We start from the raw sequence: 19150 nt of genomic DNA on the forward strand, positions 1-19150 counted from the left end.
GCTGCAGGAACCCTAAGTGCTTTCCTGGTCAGCACAAAATCTTTGTACCCACAGCTAACATCATACTTAATGATAAGAGACTGACTGAAAGCTTTCTCCCTCAGATTAGGAATGAGACAAGGTGCCCACTTGTACCACTTCTATTAAACATTATACTGGAAGTTTTAGCCAAAGCAGTTGGACAAGAAAACGAAATAAAGAGCATTCCAATTGAAAAGGAAAAAGTAAAATGATCTCTATTCACAGATGACATAATTTTATATATATAGAAAATCCCAGAGAGTCTACAAGAAAGGTAATATGTTAGAGCTAATAAATGAATTCAACAAAGTTGCAAGATACAAGATTAACACGCAGAATTCAGTAGTGTTCCTATACACTAGCAATGAACAATCTAAAAAGGAAACTTCATTCCATTTACAGTTCCATTCATAATAGTATCTAAGAAAATTAAAAACATGGGATAAATTTAATCAGGGAGGTGAAAGACTTGTGCACATTTTGTTTGTTAGAAGTGAGTCACTAAGTACTACCCACACTCAAGGGGAGAGCAATTAGGCGCCATCTTTTGAAAGGAGGACTATCAAATAATTTGTGAACATATTTTAATGAATTCCACCATAACTGGGAAAGAGCATGAGCGATTCCTCTGACATGATGAACATGTTCTCACTTCATCTGGATAGTGCTAATTCAGATGGGAAAAAATATGAGTTCACACACAGGGGTGTGTTTACTTGTGAGTCTTGACTGAACTGAGGGTTTAAGGTTTGTGGACTTGATGTATGTAAAACCTCCAAAAATTTTTAACAGTTTTAAAATTTGTTGATACTCTCACACTGTAGCTATGTTTAGACTTTCATCATTAATATCTATATTCTGTTACTAGTTAATCTATCTCCTGGGTGTTATTTTATAGAGGAAACTATCTATTGCCCACATGGATGATATGTAAAGGAATGATAACAATATTTTGTAGCTTCTTTAGTTTATTCAAAATCTTTGAGAAACACTTAACTCTTGAAAGATGGCAAAACAGCATTATAGTTTTGAAATTAAAAAATTTCTGTTGTATGTGTGATCTCTTAGCTATAACTGCTGATACTGAATTTCTATACGTAGAGGCTGTTGGAAGCTGCTTGGGAGAAGTAGGTCCTATAGATTTCTCTACGATAGCTATACAGCATAGTAAAGATACATCTTATGCCAAGGCCCTTCAGTTATTTGAAGATAAAGAACTTCAGTGGACCCTCATAATGCTGACTTACCTGAATAATACACTGATAGAAGATTGGTGAGTGTTTAATGATACTTTATTTCTGATAGCACTTACTTAACCTGACGTTAAAAAGAGAATGATTCTTCACATAAATTAACATTTCCAGTAACTTAAATGCTTTCTTTTCTATGTTGCCGTAGTTTTCTTTCAGTCTCAAGTATTTTAATGAAAATTGTATTTCTAGTAATTTACATAATTACTAAAACCCTACTATGTGCCAGGCATTTGAGATAGTGATGAATATACCAGACAAGGTCTGTATTATATTTTAGTGAGAGTAGACTAGATAAATAAATAATAAGAAAACTGCCAAGTGATTCTATACAGAACATTAAGATAGGGGAATGTAAAATGGGATATTTTGGACATTTGTCAAAATCAAAGGTGCCACCGCCTTCTCAGCTAGACTATTTTGATCCTTTTAAAATAAGTCACAGAGCAGAAGTTTCATGACTCCAATTTCTTAAGCTAATCAAACAAGGTTTTCTTTTACCTATTTATTCTCTATGCAAAACAAAATTGTAACAGATGCAATAATTTCAGCTTGCTGGTTATGAGATTACTTTTGCTTTCTTTGCCCCCTTCCCCATTTATCTATCAATTTATTTACTTGTTTTTGGTATATTTAAAGACCTGATCACCATTTTTGGTGGGTGAGTTCAAAGGATTTTTGCCCACAACTAGGCATCTTTCAAAGGTAAATAGGTATTTTGCATGTTTCCCTACAACCTGTCCTCCTTCTCGGGGAATAAATAATTGGCAATAATGTCTACCTGCATGTTTTCATTGTTGATTTAGTGGACATGTATCTTTCTCTCTTTTGTTGTTGTTGTTACAATAAAAAGGCTGCCATGTTTCCCCCCCAACATTTTATTATAAAAATTTTTCAAATGTACAGCAACGTTAAAAGAATTTTACAATAATACCCATATACTTACCACTTAGATTCTACCTAGATTCTACCATCAGTATTTTACTACTATCCTTGCTTTGTCACATCAAGCCATTCTTTTATCCATTTATTTTTCTATCCATTTCACTTTTTAAATGTGTATCTGGCACAATTTTTGAAAAGATTTTCCATAGGAAAATTGTAAGCATTAAATGTTTCATTTGTTACACAGTACTTTGCAATTGGTTTTTCAAAAAAAGGTACACACAGATATTAGTGTGACTTAAACTTGAGAACCGTAAGGAACAGGTACAATTTATTATTCCTATCTTTCTGTGAGAGGAAAAAAAAATCATTACATGTTTAAGGGGCCTCTGGTCTACAGAGGGTATGTTAAGCAAGGAATTCCCAGAATAGCTGGTTATGGAAGGCTTTACTGAGGAAATGTCACCTAGCTGATCCTAGTATTCAGGAGTCAGCTGTAAGATGATGGGAACAGTAAAACATTTAAGATAGGGAATATCTAGAGTGAAAATAAGATTGGTGTGTTTGAGGAACAGGAAAAAGTCTGGTGTGGAAAAAGATGATGGGAAATGAAATTAGAAAGGTAAGACTAATTCTGATTAAGAAATTTGGATTTTATTTGAAATATATAAGGAAGTCATGGAGTTTTAAGCAGAGTAGTGTCATGATGCTACTTAAATTTTTTCTCTAGCTTTTATATGGCAGATGGATTGTGATGGGGCAAAAGCGAAAACAGGAAGCCTGATTATGAAACTTGCAGTTGTCCAGAGGAGAAATGATAGTGATGTGGATCAGGGGGGCAGTAATGGAGGTAGACAGGAAATGGGTGGAACCCTTTTAACATAGAGCCAGCAGAACTTGCTGATTAAGCATATGGAGGAATGAGGAAAATAGAGAGCAGTGAAGGATGAGGCCAAGTTTAGGTTTTATGTTTCTGTGTCTTAATTGAGAAACGTAAAGGGAATTAGGCATTTACTTGAAAGCTCATCATCATTTACAGTGTCAGGCTTCATGACAATTTTTGTCAGCTGTCCTATTTTCAGTATTCTTGTATTGCAGCCCTCCTTTTCCTAATTTTTTTGCAAAAGAGAAGGCCATTCCATGTTTCAATAGATGTTTTAGATGCCTTACCTAATGATTCTCAGCTAGCTTCTGCTCAGAATAAATGTGTACTTTTTGTTTGTTTAAAATTGTTCTAGACAATAATTATATCATTTAGAGGGAAATATTCTGCCTTATCCCAAATTATTTGTATTTCTTTGAGAAAAGATCAAATATTGTTTTCTCAGGTGAATTACTATTCTGTCATTCTTATTACTCATTTTTATTAGTATTATTTTTTATGAGTCCTTTAAATTTTTAGTAGCTGTAGTATAAATTTTAATGTATTGGATGAAGGGAATTGCCATTGCAGTGATTAGTTTACTAAAAGAATGTTAACATTTCTTTTTATAATTTTGGCTTTGATGTAATAGAATTTTATAGATGTAAAATTTCTTAATGTAAAATTTTCTAATAATATATATTTTAGATTTTAGTTTTTTCATAGGAGGTTGCTTAACATTTATCAAGATTAATAGCTGGTATACTTTATAGGCATTTGAATTATATGTTTTTCAGTGTCAAAGTGCGATCAGCTGCCGTTACATGTTTGAAAAATATTTTAGCCACAAAGACTGGACATAGTTTTTGGGAGATTTACAAGATGACAACTGATCCCATGCTGATCTATCTACAGCCTTTTAGAACATCGAGGAAAAAGGTCTCTCAAATAATAAATGTTTTTTGAATACCCACTGTTCTAGAACAGTTCTATTTACTGTCAGATAAGAATATCAAATTGCTTCAATAGTATTATACCGACATTTAACCTTTTTTAGAAATAATTCTAGAATTTCTTTAATCCAAGGGATTTGTATTTTTCACTATGGTAGTGTGGAAAAACTGAGATGAGATAGAAGTGATGACTGATTTTGGCAAAGGAAGAGTTCTTAATGCCAGGCCTTTTTTCTTAGAAGTGAAAATCCCTGACTTGGATCTCATGAAAGCCATTGTGGTTTATAGGTATTTTAATTGACAAGCAAGTATTTATTTCCATAGCATTTTTAAGTATCACACCCCCAAGTGAAATGTAAGATGACCTATAGATTTCATCCTTTTTCCATGTTGACATCATTACAAGGGTCCATCAAAAGTACTCTATGAAGGGTATTTAAGAGCTCTTGCTTCTCCTTTAAGTCTAAGCATTCCTGTTTAATATTTTCTTTTCATAAAGTGACTGAGAAATGTATGATTAAGTTTTCACCAGTTTAATTTCAGGGCATATACTCAGCATTGAAATAGTACTTTTAATGCATCATAAATACAGTTTTGGTCTTAGTGAAATTACCGGTTAAACTATTAATAAAACTAGTAATGGAACCTGTGAAACACTATAGTTAATAACATTTTAAATTCTCGTTTCATCTTGAAGTCAATTCTGTGTAGTAGATTTGGACTGGTTTTGTATATAAAACAGATGAGGCAGAGAGCTGTGATTCATGTAATATACTAGTAGTGAGCTGAGAGAATTCAAGTTTTTTGCTGTCTAGACCAATAATTTTTTACGATACTACTCTGCCTCTCATGTAAACATAAATGTATTTTAAATTTAAAAGATAATCATTGTCTCCAGATTTAACTATATTTAGTTTTATTTGGAAACAGATTTGTCTAGATATTTGTTTGGCACAGGAAGGGTAAAATGTATTTCTGATTACCTTATATTTACATTTTCTGATCACTTGCTTTCTAGTTCTTAGAAGTATCCAGACTTGACAAAGAAAACCCTTTAGAAGGCTTGGATGATACAAGCCTGTGGATTCCTCAAAATGAAAATCATGACATTTGGATAAAGACACTGACTTGTGCTTTTTTGGATAGTGGAGGCACCAAAAGTGAAATTCTTCAATTATTAAAGCCAATGTGCGAGGTAAGAAGATTAATTGGTCTGACTTGATTCCTTTCTACCTTTGCTTTTTTTCATTTGAGTTTTCTCTTAATAGTTTTCTTTGCTTGTCCCATTCCGTTTGGCTTCTGTGTACATGTTTGTGGCCTATAATATCTAAAATGAGTGCTGTGGTATAGTAGCCTATCATCTTCATGCAGCATCACTTACACTCAGCTCTTGTGAATCTATCCATCAAACAGGGTGTCTTTATGAGCCATAACTTATGCAGTAAGTTTCACCTGTGGGGTAGTTGCATACTGGATGAGTTCTAAGGGGTGCCTTGAGTAATTTGTTGCTCATGAGAGTTACAATACTGATGACTGTAAATATTTATATTAACCAAAAGCCTGTCTTTTTTTTTGGTTTATTTACTTCTTCTAATAAGGTCATTGTCATTTGCTTCCCTGATATGCTTTGCTTAGTGAGAAAAAGGGTGGGGGGTAGCAGTTAACATCGCTTTTTTTATTTTTGAAGGTACAGTACAATTTATTTCAATAGAGAGTAAAGGTACATACCAAATCAAACAAAAACTTTATACGCTTTTATCAAATGTCATCTAAAATAGCACAAAATGATGATGCTTTTAGACTAAAAGCTAACCTAATTTACAGTACTGCCAAGCATGATTCAACAGAAACATGAAAACGAAATATCTGACTACGTCAAAAATCTACCAATCACAAATAACTGATAGAGAAGTGAATATTTTGTTAAACTGCACCCATTGAAAGCAATTTAAAAAGCAGTCCTTGCTTCATACAGAAGAAGTATTGACAGTGAATAAATTAACACACTGTCTGCAACACTGCACTGCACTTGGACGAGGTCGACAGAGTAATATCCTGGACATACACAGAACTCCTTTGTCATCAGTGAACAAACCTAAGGTTTTTATAAAATTCTGACTGGGCCAGAGATAAAATGTTCCAAATATACATTTATATATACCCCAATTTCTAATTCCTTAAATTCTCTTTCCAAAACTGGCTTTTTGACTTGTCTTTAGTTTAAAAAGGAAAAAGTGTGCAATTGGTAATCTGCAGTCTATCTTATGTGTGTAGTATGTGATGAATATATAAAGATAGTATCTTGGCAAAAAAAAGTTTGAGTACCATAGTAAAGCACTTTTTTATATTTTGGAGTATACCACAGAAAAGCACCTGAATTTTATACCCAGAAATTGGGGTTTATTAAAAAAATAAATATTTTAACATGGCTATTATAGCTTTTCACTAAGTGTAAAAAACGTGCAAAAATCAGATTTTCAGCTTTTGTTGTAAATGTTGATCCCCATTTTTCCCTTATCAAATTAGAGTACTTCTGTTATTAACACTTAAGCTATAAAATTATAGTAGTGATTATTTGTAAGCAGTATTCTATTTCATTATATGCAAATGGCCTAGACTGGAAATCAACAATTACATTGTAACTAACACATATGTTTTATATAGGTATTCTGTTTTCTTTAAAAAAAAAAAAAAAAAACACTGTCTAGTACACTTTTTTTGTATGTTTTTTAGCAGTACATTGAGTTTATGACATACTCATCTATCATTTTTTTAAAAAGCTTACTATGTCAGTAATGGAATAAAAATTTTAAGTATATTATTTTTGACTGAATGTGTTTTGTGTATTCTAGGTGAAAACTGACTTTTGTCAGACTGTGCTTCCATATTTGATTCATGATATTTTACTCCAAGATACAAATGAATCTTGGAGAAATCTGCTTTCTACACACATTCAGGGATTTTTCACTAGCTGTTTCAGACACTCTTTACAAACGAGCCGATCCACGACCCCTGCAAATTTGGATTCAGGTATTCTGTTAAATTCCTCACATTTATACTGTTATCTTTTTAATTCTAGAGAAAGATAGATTGTTTGAATCTCATCAAAATGCTTTGTAGGCTTAATTCTATAGCCTCTAAACATCTATTTCTTTATCTGTAGAATGGAGATAAATGTAGCAAGTTTTCAATGAGATAATGTGTGTAAAGCACCTAGAATATTACTTGCTGGATAGTACTCCCTCAGTAAATTTTGGCTATTAATAACAGAGCAACTAACTGAGCATTCAGTATGTCAAGCACTGTGGTTGGCACTGGCAAAATAGATGTGAACAAGACACACCCTGTATTCTAGCAGTGGAGAAGCAGACAAACACAACCAGATATTATAGGTACTGTGTTGGAGATAATGGAATATTCATACTGAAGCTCTGGCCAACTCATTTTATAAAAGCAGTGTTTTTTTATTACAAAATCATATTTAGTGTAGAAAATATAGAAAAATTAGCATAGGTTAAAAAAGTTTACCCATAATCCTATGATCTAGAATAATGACAGTTAACATTTGGTATGTATTTCCAGTTTTTTAAAACAAATATTGGATTGTACTTTATTTACTTTTACAACCTATTTTTCCTTCCATACTATATATTTCCCATAGTAAGAGCTTATAGAAGGAGAAATTCCACCAGCAATTAGGTGCACATTATATATATATATATATATATATATATATATATATATATATATATATATATACATACACACACATATGCATAGTTGAGGACTCATTATGGGTTAGTTTTTCAAACTTAAATTTAAAAAAAGGAAAAACAATTCATAGATCTGTAAGGTTAACTTACTGTCTTTAGTCTATTGTATTAATGTATTTTATGTGCAAAAATAAAACTAGATACAAATTCACTTAAGACCAATAGAATTATAAGAAAAATATTAATTTAATGTGATATTTTGCTACAACTAAATTGCACTTTCCAACCTAGACTATGATTCTAGTCTCTTTGGCATAGGTTGTTGTCACTCAACCAATTGTTCCATTTATTTTTACTACTACAACCTTTATTTGACATGACTGTGATGTCATTTAGATTTAACTTTGCTCTGCTTTATGTTTTTTTAATGTATGATCTTTTCTATTGGCTAACAGCAATTGCAAATCTATTTGGAATAACATAATTATAAACGTAGATGTGGATGCCCATTCTGTAGTTCTACTAGATTATACATTGGTCATATAAATGGTCTAGAACATGCTTATATGAATTTTCTTTAGGCCGTTGTAATGGAAGTCCTAAACTAAAAATTCTCATAGAGACTTTGCAAACTACCTAGACTATATCTCTTATTCTTAATTTGGGAAGTACAGGTATAAGTGATTTACAGTTACCAGTAAGCATTTAAACTTTAAATATTATGTAATTTAAAGCAGTATTAAAAACAATTTTATTATACACCAAGCTTAATAAAATCACTGCTTATGGTAACCTAACAATTTGTTATCAAGATCATGGCCAAGACTTTTTCCTCATTTTTATCATTTGTATAGACATATTTATGCTACAACCACTCAAAGACAGAATCAGCCAGTTTTATTTTATGTCTGTGTGGAGTGCCAATATTTTTATTGCCTTAACTGAAAATTTAAACTTCACATGTAAAATTCTGCTCTTAAAAAGGAAAGTAAATATATAGAGTTCTATCAAATTAAATGGTTTATCTTTTCTGGTGTCTCACGGCGTTCACTTGAACCTCCCATGTGCATCTCAGATTTAACTGTCTGAAGGTACGCTTATCATCTTCATCCTATTCCCCCAGCCTGCTTCTCATAATGTGTACCTACCTCTTCAGTGAATGGCATGCAGTTGCCCAAGCCACGTGTAATCACATGTCTCATTTGATGACCAAGTTCTGCCAATTCCGTGCTATAAATAACTTTAGTCCATCTCTTTCTCTCTGTCCCCCGTATCTGTGGTTCAACAATATTGAAATTCTTTCAGTAAATTCTTCAAGTTATTTCTTGTTCCATCCATCTCTTATTCCAGTATCACTATTGCCTAGAACACTGTCCTTTCCTCTTCTGCTGGACCATTACTCTTCTGTCAGATCTCACTTATTCTGTGAAACTTCTTGTTTAGATTATGTTCCTTTCTATACTCCTCTGCGGTTTCCTAAACTTTCCTTGTCATAGCACTTATCACACTGTATTAAGAGTGTTAGGCTAGTCAGTGAGTTCTAGGTGGTCAGAAATAGTCTGGCTTATTTATGGATGTATACTGTATCTAGTACATAAAAATCATAGATCAATATTTATTGACTCAATGAATTAGTCCCCTTCAGAAATAAAACATAAATTGTAACTAATGTCTCAGTTTTATTAAGCATAATAGTGTCTTTTAAAATAAAAAGAAATGCCATTAAATTCTATTCATCAATTTATATTTATTAAGAATTATTTTTGTGCTAGGTACTGTCCACCATGACCTTTTTATAGTGTAGAGGGAGACAGACACACAAACAAAAGGAAGAAAGAGTTTAAACAAGTCTGCCTGGGACTGAGAGGAAATATCTTTTTTTGTTTGTCAGAGTCAGAGCACGTTTCCCGATGTCGTTTGGATAAAAAATCACAAAGAACAATGCTTGCTGTTGTGGACTACATGAGGAGACAAAAGAGGTAATATAATGAATATTTCTTCTTGAGTTTGGGGATTTGGAAGTGTAACTTGCTATTGTTGGCTGAATTTTAACATGATATTTGAGGTGATAAGGCAGCAACGTGCTGTATTTAATTTGTGTGATTCTTATATCTCCTTGTAATAATCCATGTTGTAATAATCCAGGGTAGTACTTTGGTGAAATAAGTGTCAGGAATTCTGAATTCTAGTCCTATCTGTAGCAGTGTTATCTTTGCTAAATCATGCAACCTTTTGAGGGTTTAATTTTTTTAGTCTAGAAAGGCATAGGAAAGGAGTAAGTTATTTTTCTGGTTACTTTTAGTTGCATTACTTCTATTTTAACTTTTCTCTTTTAGCTCATAGAAGTAACCACAGTTATGTAAAAGTCTCATTTATGTACCTTTATTATAAGATATAAGTTTCTTTTGTCAACTGAAAAACAATATTGACTTTCATCACCAAAAGATTTATTTGGGAAAAAGAAAGGGTTGCAACCCAGTGCACACATTGCATAGCTGCCAAGATGGAGAAGTACTTACAGAGGGAGAAACGGAAGTTGAGGGGACGGGCAGTTACAACCGTAAAGCTTTATTGTAAGCATAGAGCCCTTCCTGGAGGGTTCTTGTGATGACATAGAGTGTAAGAACTCCTCTCATAAGCCCTGGCTCCTCTCATAGGCCCTCCTGACTAATCACATTTGTTTAAAGTCCCAGTCATAATCTTTATCACTTTACTGTGGATCATGGTTCTCAAAATCTGTGGTTCTGTGCGTGTGAAATAATATCGTGCTATGGCAGTGTTTATTTTCTTGATGCTGATAAATTGCTTTACAGTATATAGTATCTTTGTTCCTATTGTTTCTCATGAGATTTTTAACAGTGAATGCAGGAATTGCTAGAGTGGGTGGTCTGACTGATCTGTACTGCTCCAGAGTTGAGCAGAACTTTGAAGAAATAACGTAGTAGGCCGATACCTTAAGTGGGTAGGAATTGATGTCTCATGAGTGTGTGTGGTGGTGGTGGCAATAGTTGATAAAGAATGGGAGGAAGGGGTAGGGGGAAAATTAAAAACCGTTTTACCTAAATGCATTTACATCTTAAAAATTAATTCCTCTGTATCGTCATATCATTCTACTCTATTTCTAGAAAAAACTTCTAGGCCTTTCAATGTCTTTGTTTCTAGTTAGAAAGTTAGTGACTCACCTTATTGTTTTGTAATAAATCCTCTTCTGAGAAAGCCCATAAGAAGCTTCAACTATAGCTGGAAGCATCTTTTCTTGGTGTTCATAGGCAGTTTCACCTTTGAATCATTCATTTTAGATTTATCATTGAGGTAGAATGGTGTTGACATTGGTAGGCCTTGAAGAAGATAAAAGTTCTTAATAACTCAATTTTAATTCTAAATAAGACTGAAGAAGATTCCTTGAGAGAATATGAATGAGACATAGAATAAAGGATAAAAGGACCTGAGTTTAAGTCCAAGTCTGATTCTTAGAAGCTTTGTGCTCTCTCTGAACTTCAGGTTCCTCAGAATAGCTACAATTAAGATTTGACTATATCATACCATGTTTCCCTGAAAATAAGACCTAGCCAGACAATCAGCTCTAATGCGTCTTTTGGAGCAAAAACTAATATAAGACCCAGTATTATATTATATTATATTATATTATATTATATTATATTATATTATATTTTATACTGGGTATTATATTATACTGGGTATTATATTATACCCAGTCTTATATTAAAATAAACATTTTATATACATAGCATTTATATTAGGTATTTTAAGTAATCTAGAGATGATTTAAAGTATGTGGGAGGTTGTGCATAGTTTAAACGCAAATACTGTGCCGTTTTAGATTAGGTACTTGAGCATCTGCAGATTTTGGTATCTGCTTGGGGTTCTGGAACCAGTCCCTCGCAGATACCAAGGGACAGCTTTATATATTGGGAAATGTGGGTTTTGGTTATTTGAATGTAATTTTCTTTTAAGTAGCACTTGCTACCATTATATTCTATATCAGCATACTTTGCCTTTAATATTGAAGTTAAAGAAGTGGACATAACTTCGTTTAAAATTTTTCTTTAGATCTTCTTCAGGAACAGTGTTTGATGATGCTTTCTGGCTAGAGTTGAATTATCTAGAAGTTGCCAAGGTAGCTCAGTCTTGTGCTGCTCACTTTACAGCGTTGCTCTATGCAGAAATCTACGCAGATAAGAAAAACGTGGATGATCAAGAGAAAAGGTAATGGAATTTAGAAGTTTGGTTTTTAAAATTCATGTTGGTATTGTTTCAATAAAGGTATATATTAAAGATTTGTTCTTATTCCCCCATTTAAAAGATAGTTTGGATAGAACTTTTCTATCTTTTAAAGAACACGGATAGCTTTTTAAAAAGAAATACTTAATTCTGCTCTGAAGTAGAGATGTTTATTACTTAAAAATTGTAAAAATTATACAGGTAGGGAGCTACTTGGGGACAGAGACACTTATTTTTCCCTATATTCCAATATATGTTTCCATATATATATATATATATATTTCCCTACATTTCTGTATATAGCAACTAGCAATTAATATAAGTGAACATAAATTTAATATAAGTGAACAATAAATATTTTCCAAATGGTTGAATGATTCCCTGATTTTGGTTTAATTAAGTTTACCACTACTCCCTCAGCTTAGGCTAGATCCATTTTACTTGTTTACTGTAACATAATGTAACTGATTCTTTCTGTGACTAAATCACTTTCATTATTGTGTTTATGTACCTGTATTTCAAGTTCTTTAATTTGCTTTTCCTCTGAGTTAAAACTTTCATAACAATCTAATAAATGTAATCCTAGATAATAGTGCAAAACAAAAACAACCAAGAAAGTTCAAGAGTAAAAAATACAGTTTGTAATCCCAACTTCCCTCCTCAAATTTTTATTCATTTGAAATAGCCTACTGTTTATTTTTCTACTTAGCCTCACTTTCCCACTACAAAATCACTTATATTACAATATTGGAATAGCAGATATTTATTACATTGATATATTTCTCAGCTTGCTGCTACTTGTAATTTCTGCTTTGGATTGTCATGAATCTGGAAGCAGTACAGTTTTTAGACTGTAGAAAGCCAGGAACCTGAATTTAGATCCTAGTCCAAACATAATTAACTTAGTATACTTGGACTGATTTCTTAACTCTCTGGTTTAGTATTTAATTTCTGCTTTTCAACAGTTAAAAATCTACACTATGTAGATCATGTATATAATATGTAATTGATATGTTCACAAATCACTGTAGACTGCCTATGAAGACAAATACCAAGGTGTGACCAATAAATATGGTGAATGTTTACATTTAAAAAAATTATTATAGTAAAAGACACTTTACTAGTAATCCCCCTCAAAATACTCCCCCCCACTTGGAACACATTTATCCCATAGTTCTTGCTACTTTCTGAAGCAGTTCTGGAAGTCCTCTTTCATGAGTGTTTCAGTTACGCTGTCTTGGCTGCCTCAGTGTTCTGAATCGATTCAAAATGTTTACCTTTCATGGTCATTTTGACTTTGGGAAAGAGTCAGAACTCTCATGGTGCCAGATCCGATGAATAAGGTGGATGAGGACACACCATAATGTTTTTATTTGACAGAAATTGCCGTACCAGAAGTGATATGTGACACAGAGCCTTTCCATTGTGATCACAAATTATAGTAAATGCTGCTGCTGAGTACCATCTAATGCAAAAGCAGCATGTCGAACCTCAGTAACAGTATGTGACAAGTTTCAACTTGTTCGGTGCAGTCAGTCGGGTATGAGCTATGGTTGAGAGAAGGTGTGTTTTAAAGTGTGATGTAAATCATTCTCCATCATGACAATGTTCTGTGTCACACACCACTTCCTGTACGACAATTTCTGTCAAATAAAAACATTACGGTGTGTCTTCTTCCACCTTATTCACTGGATCTGGCACCATGCAACTTCTGGCTCTTCCCCAAAGTCAAATGATTCAAGACATCGAGACAGCCACGACAGCACAACTAAAGACATTCACCCAAGAGGACTTCCAGAACTGCTTCAGAAAGTAGCAAGAACGATGCAAGCAGTGTGTTTGAAGCAAGGGCGAATATTTTGAGGGGGAATTAATGGCAATGTGTCTTTCACTGTAATAAATTTTTTTAATTTAAACATTCACTGTATTGTTTGATTACACCTCGTGTGTTGTCCTTTAAGTAGGGAATGAATAAGAAATTTATTATTGCCTATTCTTAGAGTCTTAAAAATTTGAATCAGGGCCTGCATACTTGGTAGTAGTAATTATAATCTGAATTTGCTTACTATCTTGGTTCCATAGAATTAGTGTTTCTTACTAATCTGGATTGTATAACTGAGCTCTTCTGTGAATATAAAAGTACAAGCACCTTTAATTTGAGGGTAGGTAATTATATAGAATGTGGCAAATTTTTGCAAAATTGATTGTTTAACAAACAGAAGTGCGTAGATTTTATTTTGGTTGACTTTAAGAAAAGTGCTTGATGATTAAGTAGGGCTTGCTGTTTGCTTTGACAGTGTAGTTTTAATTTTTGTTTTTCAGGTGCCTGATGGGGAAGGGAGGGCAAACAAAGATATGAGATGTATAGAGGGTGGGGAATGCTTGTTTTCTTCAGTGGCTCAGGTAAACTGAGACTTTATAAATCTAAAGTGATCGGGAAAAGTATAATTGTAAGGAAAATAGAGATCAACAGCTTATAAACACTATCAGGTCAAAGAAATGAATTGCTCTCTTAAGTTTCCTATTCAAGTTATTTAATAGCAAAATGCCTCCATACTATGTATTCAAAAATACATATATAAAGTTCTATTTGTTACCGTGCTCCTGAGGAAGTATGAGATTTCAAAGTTAGGGTTCATATTTTCTTAGAAAAAAAGTGAAAACTCCTTCAAACAGGATTTAGACATCTGGTATTGTTAGTTGACTAACCTCAGTTATTTTAGTGTTCCTGACAGAAATCCTGTCAAATATGTTTGTTGCCTGAATGAATGATAGCCTTAGACTTAACAAAGTGGTCTCTAATACTGTTTTTCTTACTTTCTGAATTTCTCCTCTAAAAGCTAATTTTTTCCTGTATGACTTGCTAATAAGGAAAAGAGGTATAATATCTACATATAAGATTATAAAGCAAAATAGAATGGTGTCAGTACCATTATGTCAGTCAGTGGTCTCTGTTCCATTCCTCTGTGCTCCCAAGAGGTAAATGTTATCTAAAGTTTTGTGTTTATCATTCATTTGGATGATATTGTTATGTAAATATGAACCCAAAAATATAGTGTAGTTTTCCTTATTTTTGAGCTTTATAAGAAATTATATGTGAGCTTTTCTACAACTTATTTTTTGTTAGATTTATCTATGTTATATGTTGCCTGTAGTTCATTAATTTGTCACTGCCATCTGATGTGCCAGTGGGAGAATATGCCACAATTAATTTACCCATTCCCCTGTTCATGATACATAGCTAAGTGTAGAATTGCTAGGATATAGGATATGCAAATTTTCAACCTTATAAGATAGTGCCAGAGAGTGTTTTCAAGTGATTATACCAATTTGCATCCTTCTCAGAAATGTGGATCAGTAGTAAACCTTACATTTGAAGAAGGGAGCCAGAGTACAACTACTGTGTTTCCTCGAATATAAGACGTAGCCGGACAGTCAGCTCTAATGCATATTTTGGAGCAAAAATTAATATAAGACCCGGTCTTATATTAGATAAGACCGGGTCTTATATTATAGTAAAATAAGACCAGGTCTTACATTAATTTTTGCTCCAAAGGATGCATTAGAGCTGATTGTCTGGCTAGGTCTTATTTTTGGGGAAACACAGTATTTCTAGTTTGGGTGAAAAAAGTAAAGAAAAAACTAGAGTAAGTTTATAGGTAAATAATACAGGCACTATCACTTGTGATAGTATTTATATTATACATTGGATTATTATTGTCATAGACACTGTATAGTTGTCATGATTTTAGAATTGAAATTACTTACAGGACTGGATGTTGGATGTATAAATGTATGGTTTAAAGCTAAGGCCTTAGAGTAACAAGTCTGAGTTCTAATCCTTACTGTCACTTACTAGTATTATAATCTTGGATATAAGTGGATCTTACTGATCCACTTCTTTCTCAACACTTAATGTGATCAGACTTATTAATTTTTGCCAATTTATGAGGTGTTAAGTGGTGTCTCAGTGTGGTCTTGATTTGTATGCCTGTGCTTATTAATGAAGTTGAGCTTTAGATAAAACCACTGGCAGAACATTTAGGAACTTAATCAGATCAGCTGCTCTTATTTTTAAACAGGCTTGTTTATATAAATAAGAATATATTGACATATAGCCTTCCTGTATATGAGATTGTTATTAAAATGTAATTCTCATTGAAAGAATTAATATTCACAAATTTCTTTTCCATTCTAGACCTAAATGGTATTATGTTTTAAAGGATAAATGGTTCACTATGCTTTATTTGTGACCTTTGTTAGTTTTTCCATGGTATATAGTATATGTATTAACAAGCATCAAAATAGTATATTCTCATTAAAAAATGTGCTCTGTGACAAACAGAAATCTTACATTTGAAGAAGGAAGCCAAAGTACAACTATTTCTAGTTTGAGTGAAAAAAGTAAAGAAGAAACTGGAATAAGTTTACAGGTAAATATTATAGGCCCTATTATTTTATTTGTGATAATATTTATTTTACACTTTGTATTATTTTGTTATAGAGGTCATATAGATGTCATTTGATGTTCAAACTGAACTTATAAGAATGAGTGTCATATACTTAAATTCATGGTTTGAAGCTTAGGCCTTGAAGTAGAGAGATTTGAGTTCTAATCATCATTCTACCACAAAACTTTATAATCTTGTTGTGCAAATCACTTAACCTTTCCAACCTTGAGTTCCTTTATCTGAAAGATGGAAGTAAAACCACCTTATCTTATAGGTTGAATTCATACCATGCATTTTCTACCACAGTACCCTGTTCATTTTCCTTATAGCACTTAACATTTCTAATTAAATATTTATTCATTTACTTGTTTATTGTATGTCACATCTCAAGGCAGGCAGACGGCTTCTTCTATTAATTTCTTAATATCCACTCTTAAATTGGCCCATTCTTTCTGAATTTCTTCGGTCAACTCATTCTTCTAAAATGACATTCTCAACTTCTCCACTTTGCCTAAACCTCTGATCTTCTCTGCTTTTGCTTTCAGCTTGCCTCCTACTACTTGGAGAAAACGGGACATAGGTAGATAGGAAGTCCTACCTACTATCAAACAGAAATCTCCCTGCATCTGCTCCCATTGTAACCTATTTTCTTGTTAAAGTAGAGTTTCTCTTTTTGTCTAAGACTAATCCTTCTTGTGCTTTATTTTTCATCAACTTTCTCAGATAATTTATTTTTTATTGTGCTGTGCTCCCTCTCAATATACTCAGACATTTTCAGACTTTCTCTATTAAAAATGTTCCCCTTCAAACTAATACAAAATCATTTCCCTTTTCCCTGTGTTCTCTCTTTTTTTAAGTGTCACCCGTTTTTCTTCCTTCCCTTCACAGCCAAACTTTGTGAAAGAGGGTACCTATATGTGCGATCTCCATTTCCCCTCCTTCCACTCTCTACTTAATAAGTAGCACTTCGTAATGTCACCCATAAACTTCATGTTTCTAAGTCTGGTGGTCACCTTTCATTCAACATCTACCTTATTGTTTCATTAAACTTAACACCATTAACCATGCCTTGCTTGAAATATACTCTATCTACTTTTTTATTCCATTCTCCTGATTTTTCTCTTTTCGTTTTTTCCCTTCTTTATAGTCTTCTTCTCTTTTACTGAGTTTTTGGAGTATTTTCTGTGTACCAGACACTGTGTTAGGCTTAGGTACTGAATATTCCAACACCAAGGGCTTGATTTCATGTTTATGAATAGAAACAGTTTAATTACAATTATAGAATTATGCCATTATCAATGAATTTGTGTTTAGGAAATATTCTCTAGAGCAAGCACCATGAAGGCAGTTAAATTACTTTTTAAATTTTCTAGTTTTTTTCTATTTTTATTTTACTGAGATTTATTTTACTTAGAATTAATTTTTCCTTTGTAAATTTTACAACAAAGATGTGAATCATCAAGCCACTTCTTTATTCATATCATATTTATCAATTATAACAATGTAATTTTGAGTTTTCTTCCAAAGAAAAACTGATTACCTTTGTTTTTACCACATGCATTTTTTAAGAGTCAGACCTTGCTTCAGAATGTCATTTTCCCCAGTTTTAGCTGTTGACAGGATTGTTTGTTTTTGTTTTTATGATTATTTTTGCATGTTTTAAAAGCCTGGTAGGTTGGGATTTATTTCTTATCTAATTCATGAATTTGTGAGCAATTCTTCTCAAGCAGTGTACATAGTCATTCTGTTTTCTGGGATCAGTTTAGTGTGTTGCTAGTCCAAATCTTTAGTATATATTTCAATATCATTATATTTTACTTTTCTAACATAACATTTAGTGTTGAGAGTTACATGTTGGTAATGATATAATTTCCAATTTGCTAAATTCATAAAGTGATATTTTTCCTCTTCAATTTTGTTGTTTCCTTGTTTTTAGGACCTGCTCTTAGAAATCTACAGAAGTATAGGGGAGCCAGATAGTCTGTATGGCTGTGGTGGAGGGAAAATGTTACAACCCCTTACTAGGTAATGCATTTTTCTAGGTAATGGTATAGTAATTCTGTTTGTGACGAAGTTACATGCATGTAGAACTCAAAGGTATTTTGAAATCTTTGTAGACTAAGAACATATGAACATGAAGCAATGTGGGGGAAAGCCCTTGTAACATATGACCTTGAGACAGCAATCTCTTCATCAACCTGCCAGGCAGGAATAATTCAGGTATTTTTTTTTTCTACTTTGGTAAAGCACTATAAATATAATGCTAAGATTATTTCACTATGTCAGTGGAATATTTATACAGCCAGATCAACTTTAGAGATAAGACTGAAAATTACCTGTTTTTCCAACATTGAGCTGAAAATAAAAAACTCAAGGGCCTACACAGGTAAATTGGGCAGGTCACTGATTAAAAGACAGTATAGATTTATTGATCATAGTCTTATTAGCTCAAAATAGAAGACATTTCTTGACTGTGTATAATGTACCAAGTAGTGAATTATATCCTTCACCTAGAATATCTCATATAAATTATTTATCATAGTTTACATTAGAGTTGGTCCCAGAAGCTATCATTTCTGTGACTGGCTAATAGTCCTTAGCCATTCTTCCATCAGATGTTAGAATCTTTTGCGTTTTTGGTGGAACATGGTAACCAATATTTTGGAATTTTAAGTGATATATTGTGCACTGTTAAAATTTTTTAACATTACTTTTCATGTTTGGGTTTTTTGTGTGTTTTTTTCCTCTACTTTTCTGTATTACTTAACTTTTT

At 32.8% G+C, this 19150-nt stretch overlaps 1 protein-coding gene across 4 annotated transcripts in view; it reads left to right on the forward strand.

Annotated features, from left to right (window-relative positions):
* Positions 1 to 19150, forward strand: part of ATM (ATM serine/threonine kinase) — a 119208-nt gene that overhangs the window by 53566 nt on the left and 46492 nt on the right. For all 4 annotated transcript variants that reach the window (XM_074335523.2, XM_074335525.2, XM_074335524.2 and 1 more), the window contains 9 exons: positions 1123 to 1294; positions 3816 to 3957; positions 4990 to 5166; positions 6824 to 7001; positions 9576 to 9663; positions 11756 to 11911; positions 16272 to 16359; positions 18314 to 18402; positions 18495 to 18597. In XM_074335523.2, coding sequence (XP_074191624.2) covers positions 1123 to 1294; positions 3816 to 3957; positions 4990 to 5166; positions 6824 to 7001; positions 9576 to 9663; positions 11756 to 11911; positions 16272 to 16359; positions 18314 to 18402; positions 18495 to 18597 — 1193 coding nt within the window. The remainder of the gene's footprint in view (positions 1 to 1122; positions 1295 to 3815; positions 3958 to 4989; positions 5167 to 6823; positions 7002 to 9575; positions 9664 to 11755; positions 11912 to 16271; positions 16360 to 18313; positions 18403 to 18494; positions 18598 to 19150) is intronic.

This window comes from Rhinolophus sinicus, chromosome 14, assembly GCF_057876585.1.
Source record: "Rhinolophus sinicus isolate RSI-liver-muscle chromosome 14, RSI-T2T, whole genome shotgun sequence".
Taxonomy (NCBI): Eukaryota; Metazoa; Chordata; class Mammalia; order Chiroptera; family Rhinolophidae; genus Rhinolophus; species Rhinolophus sinicus.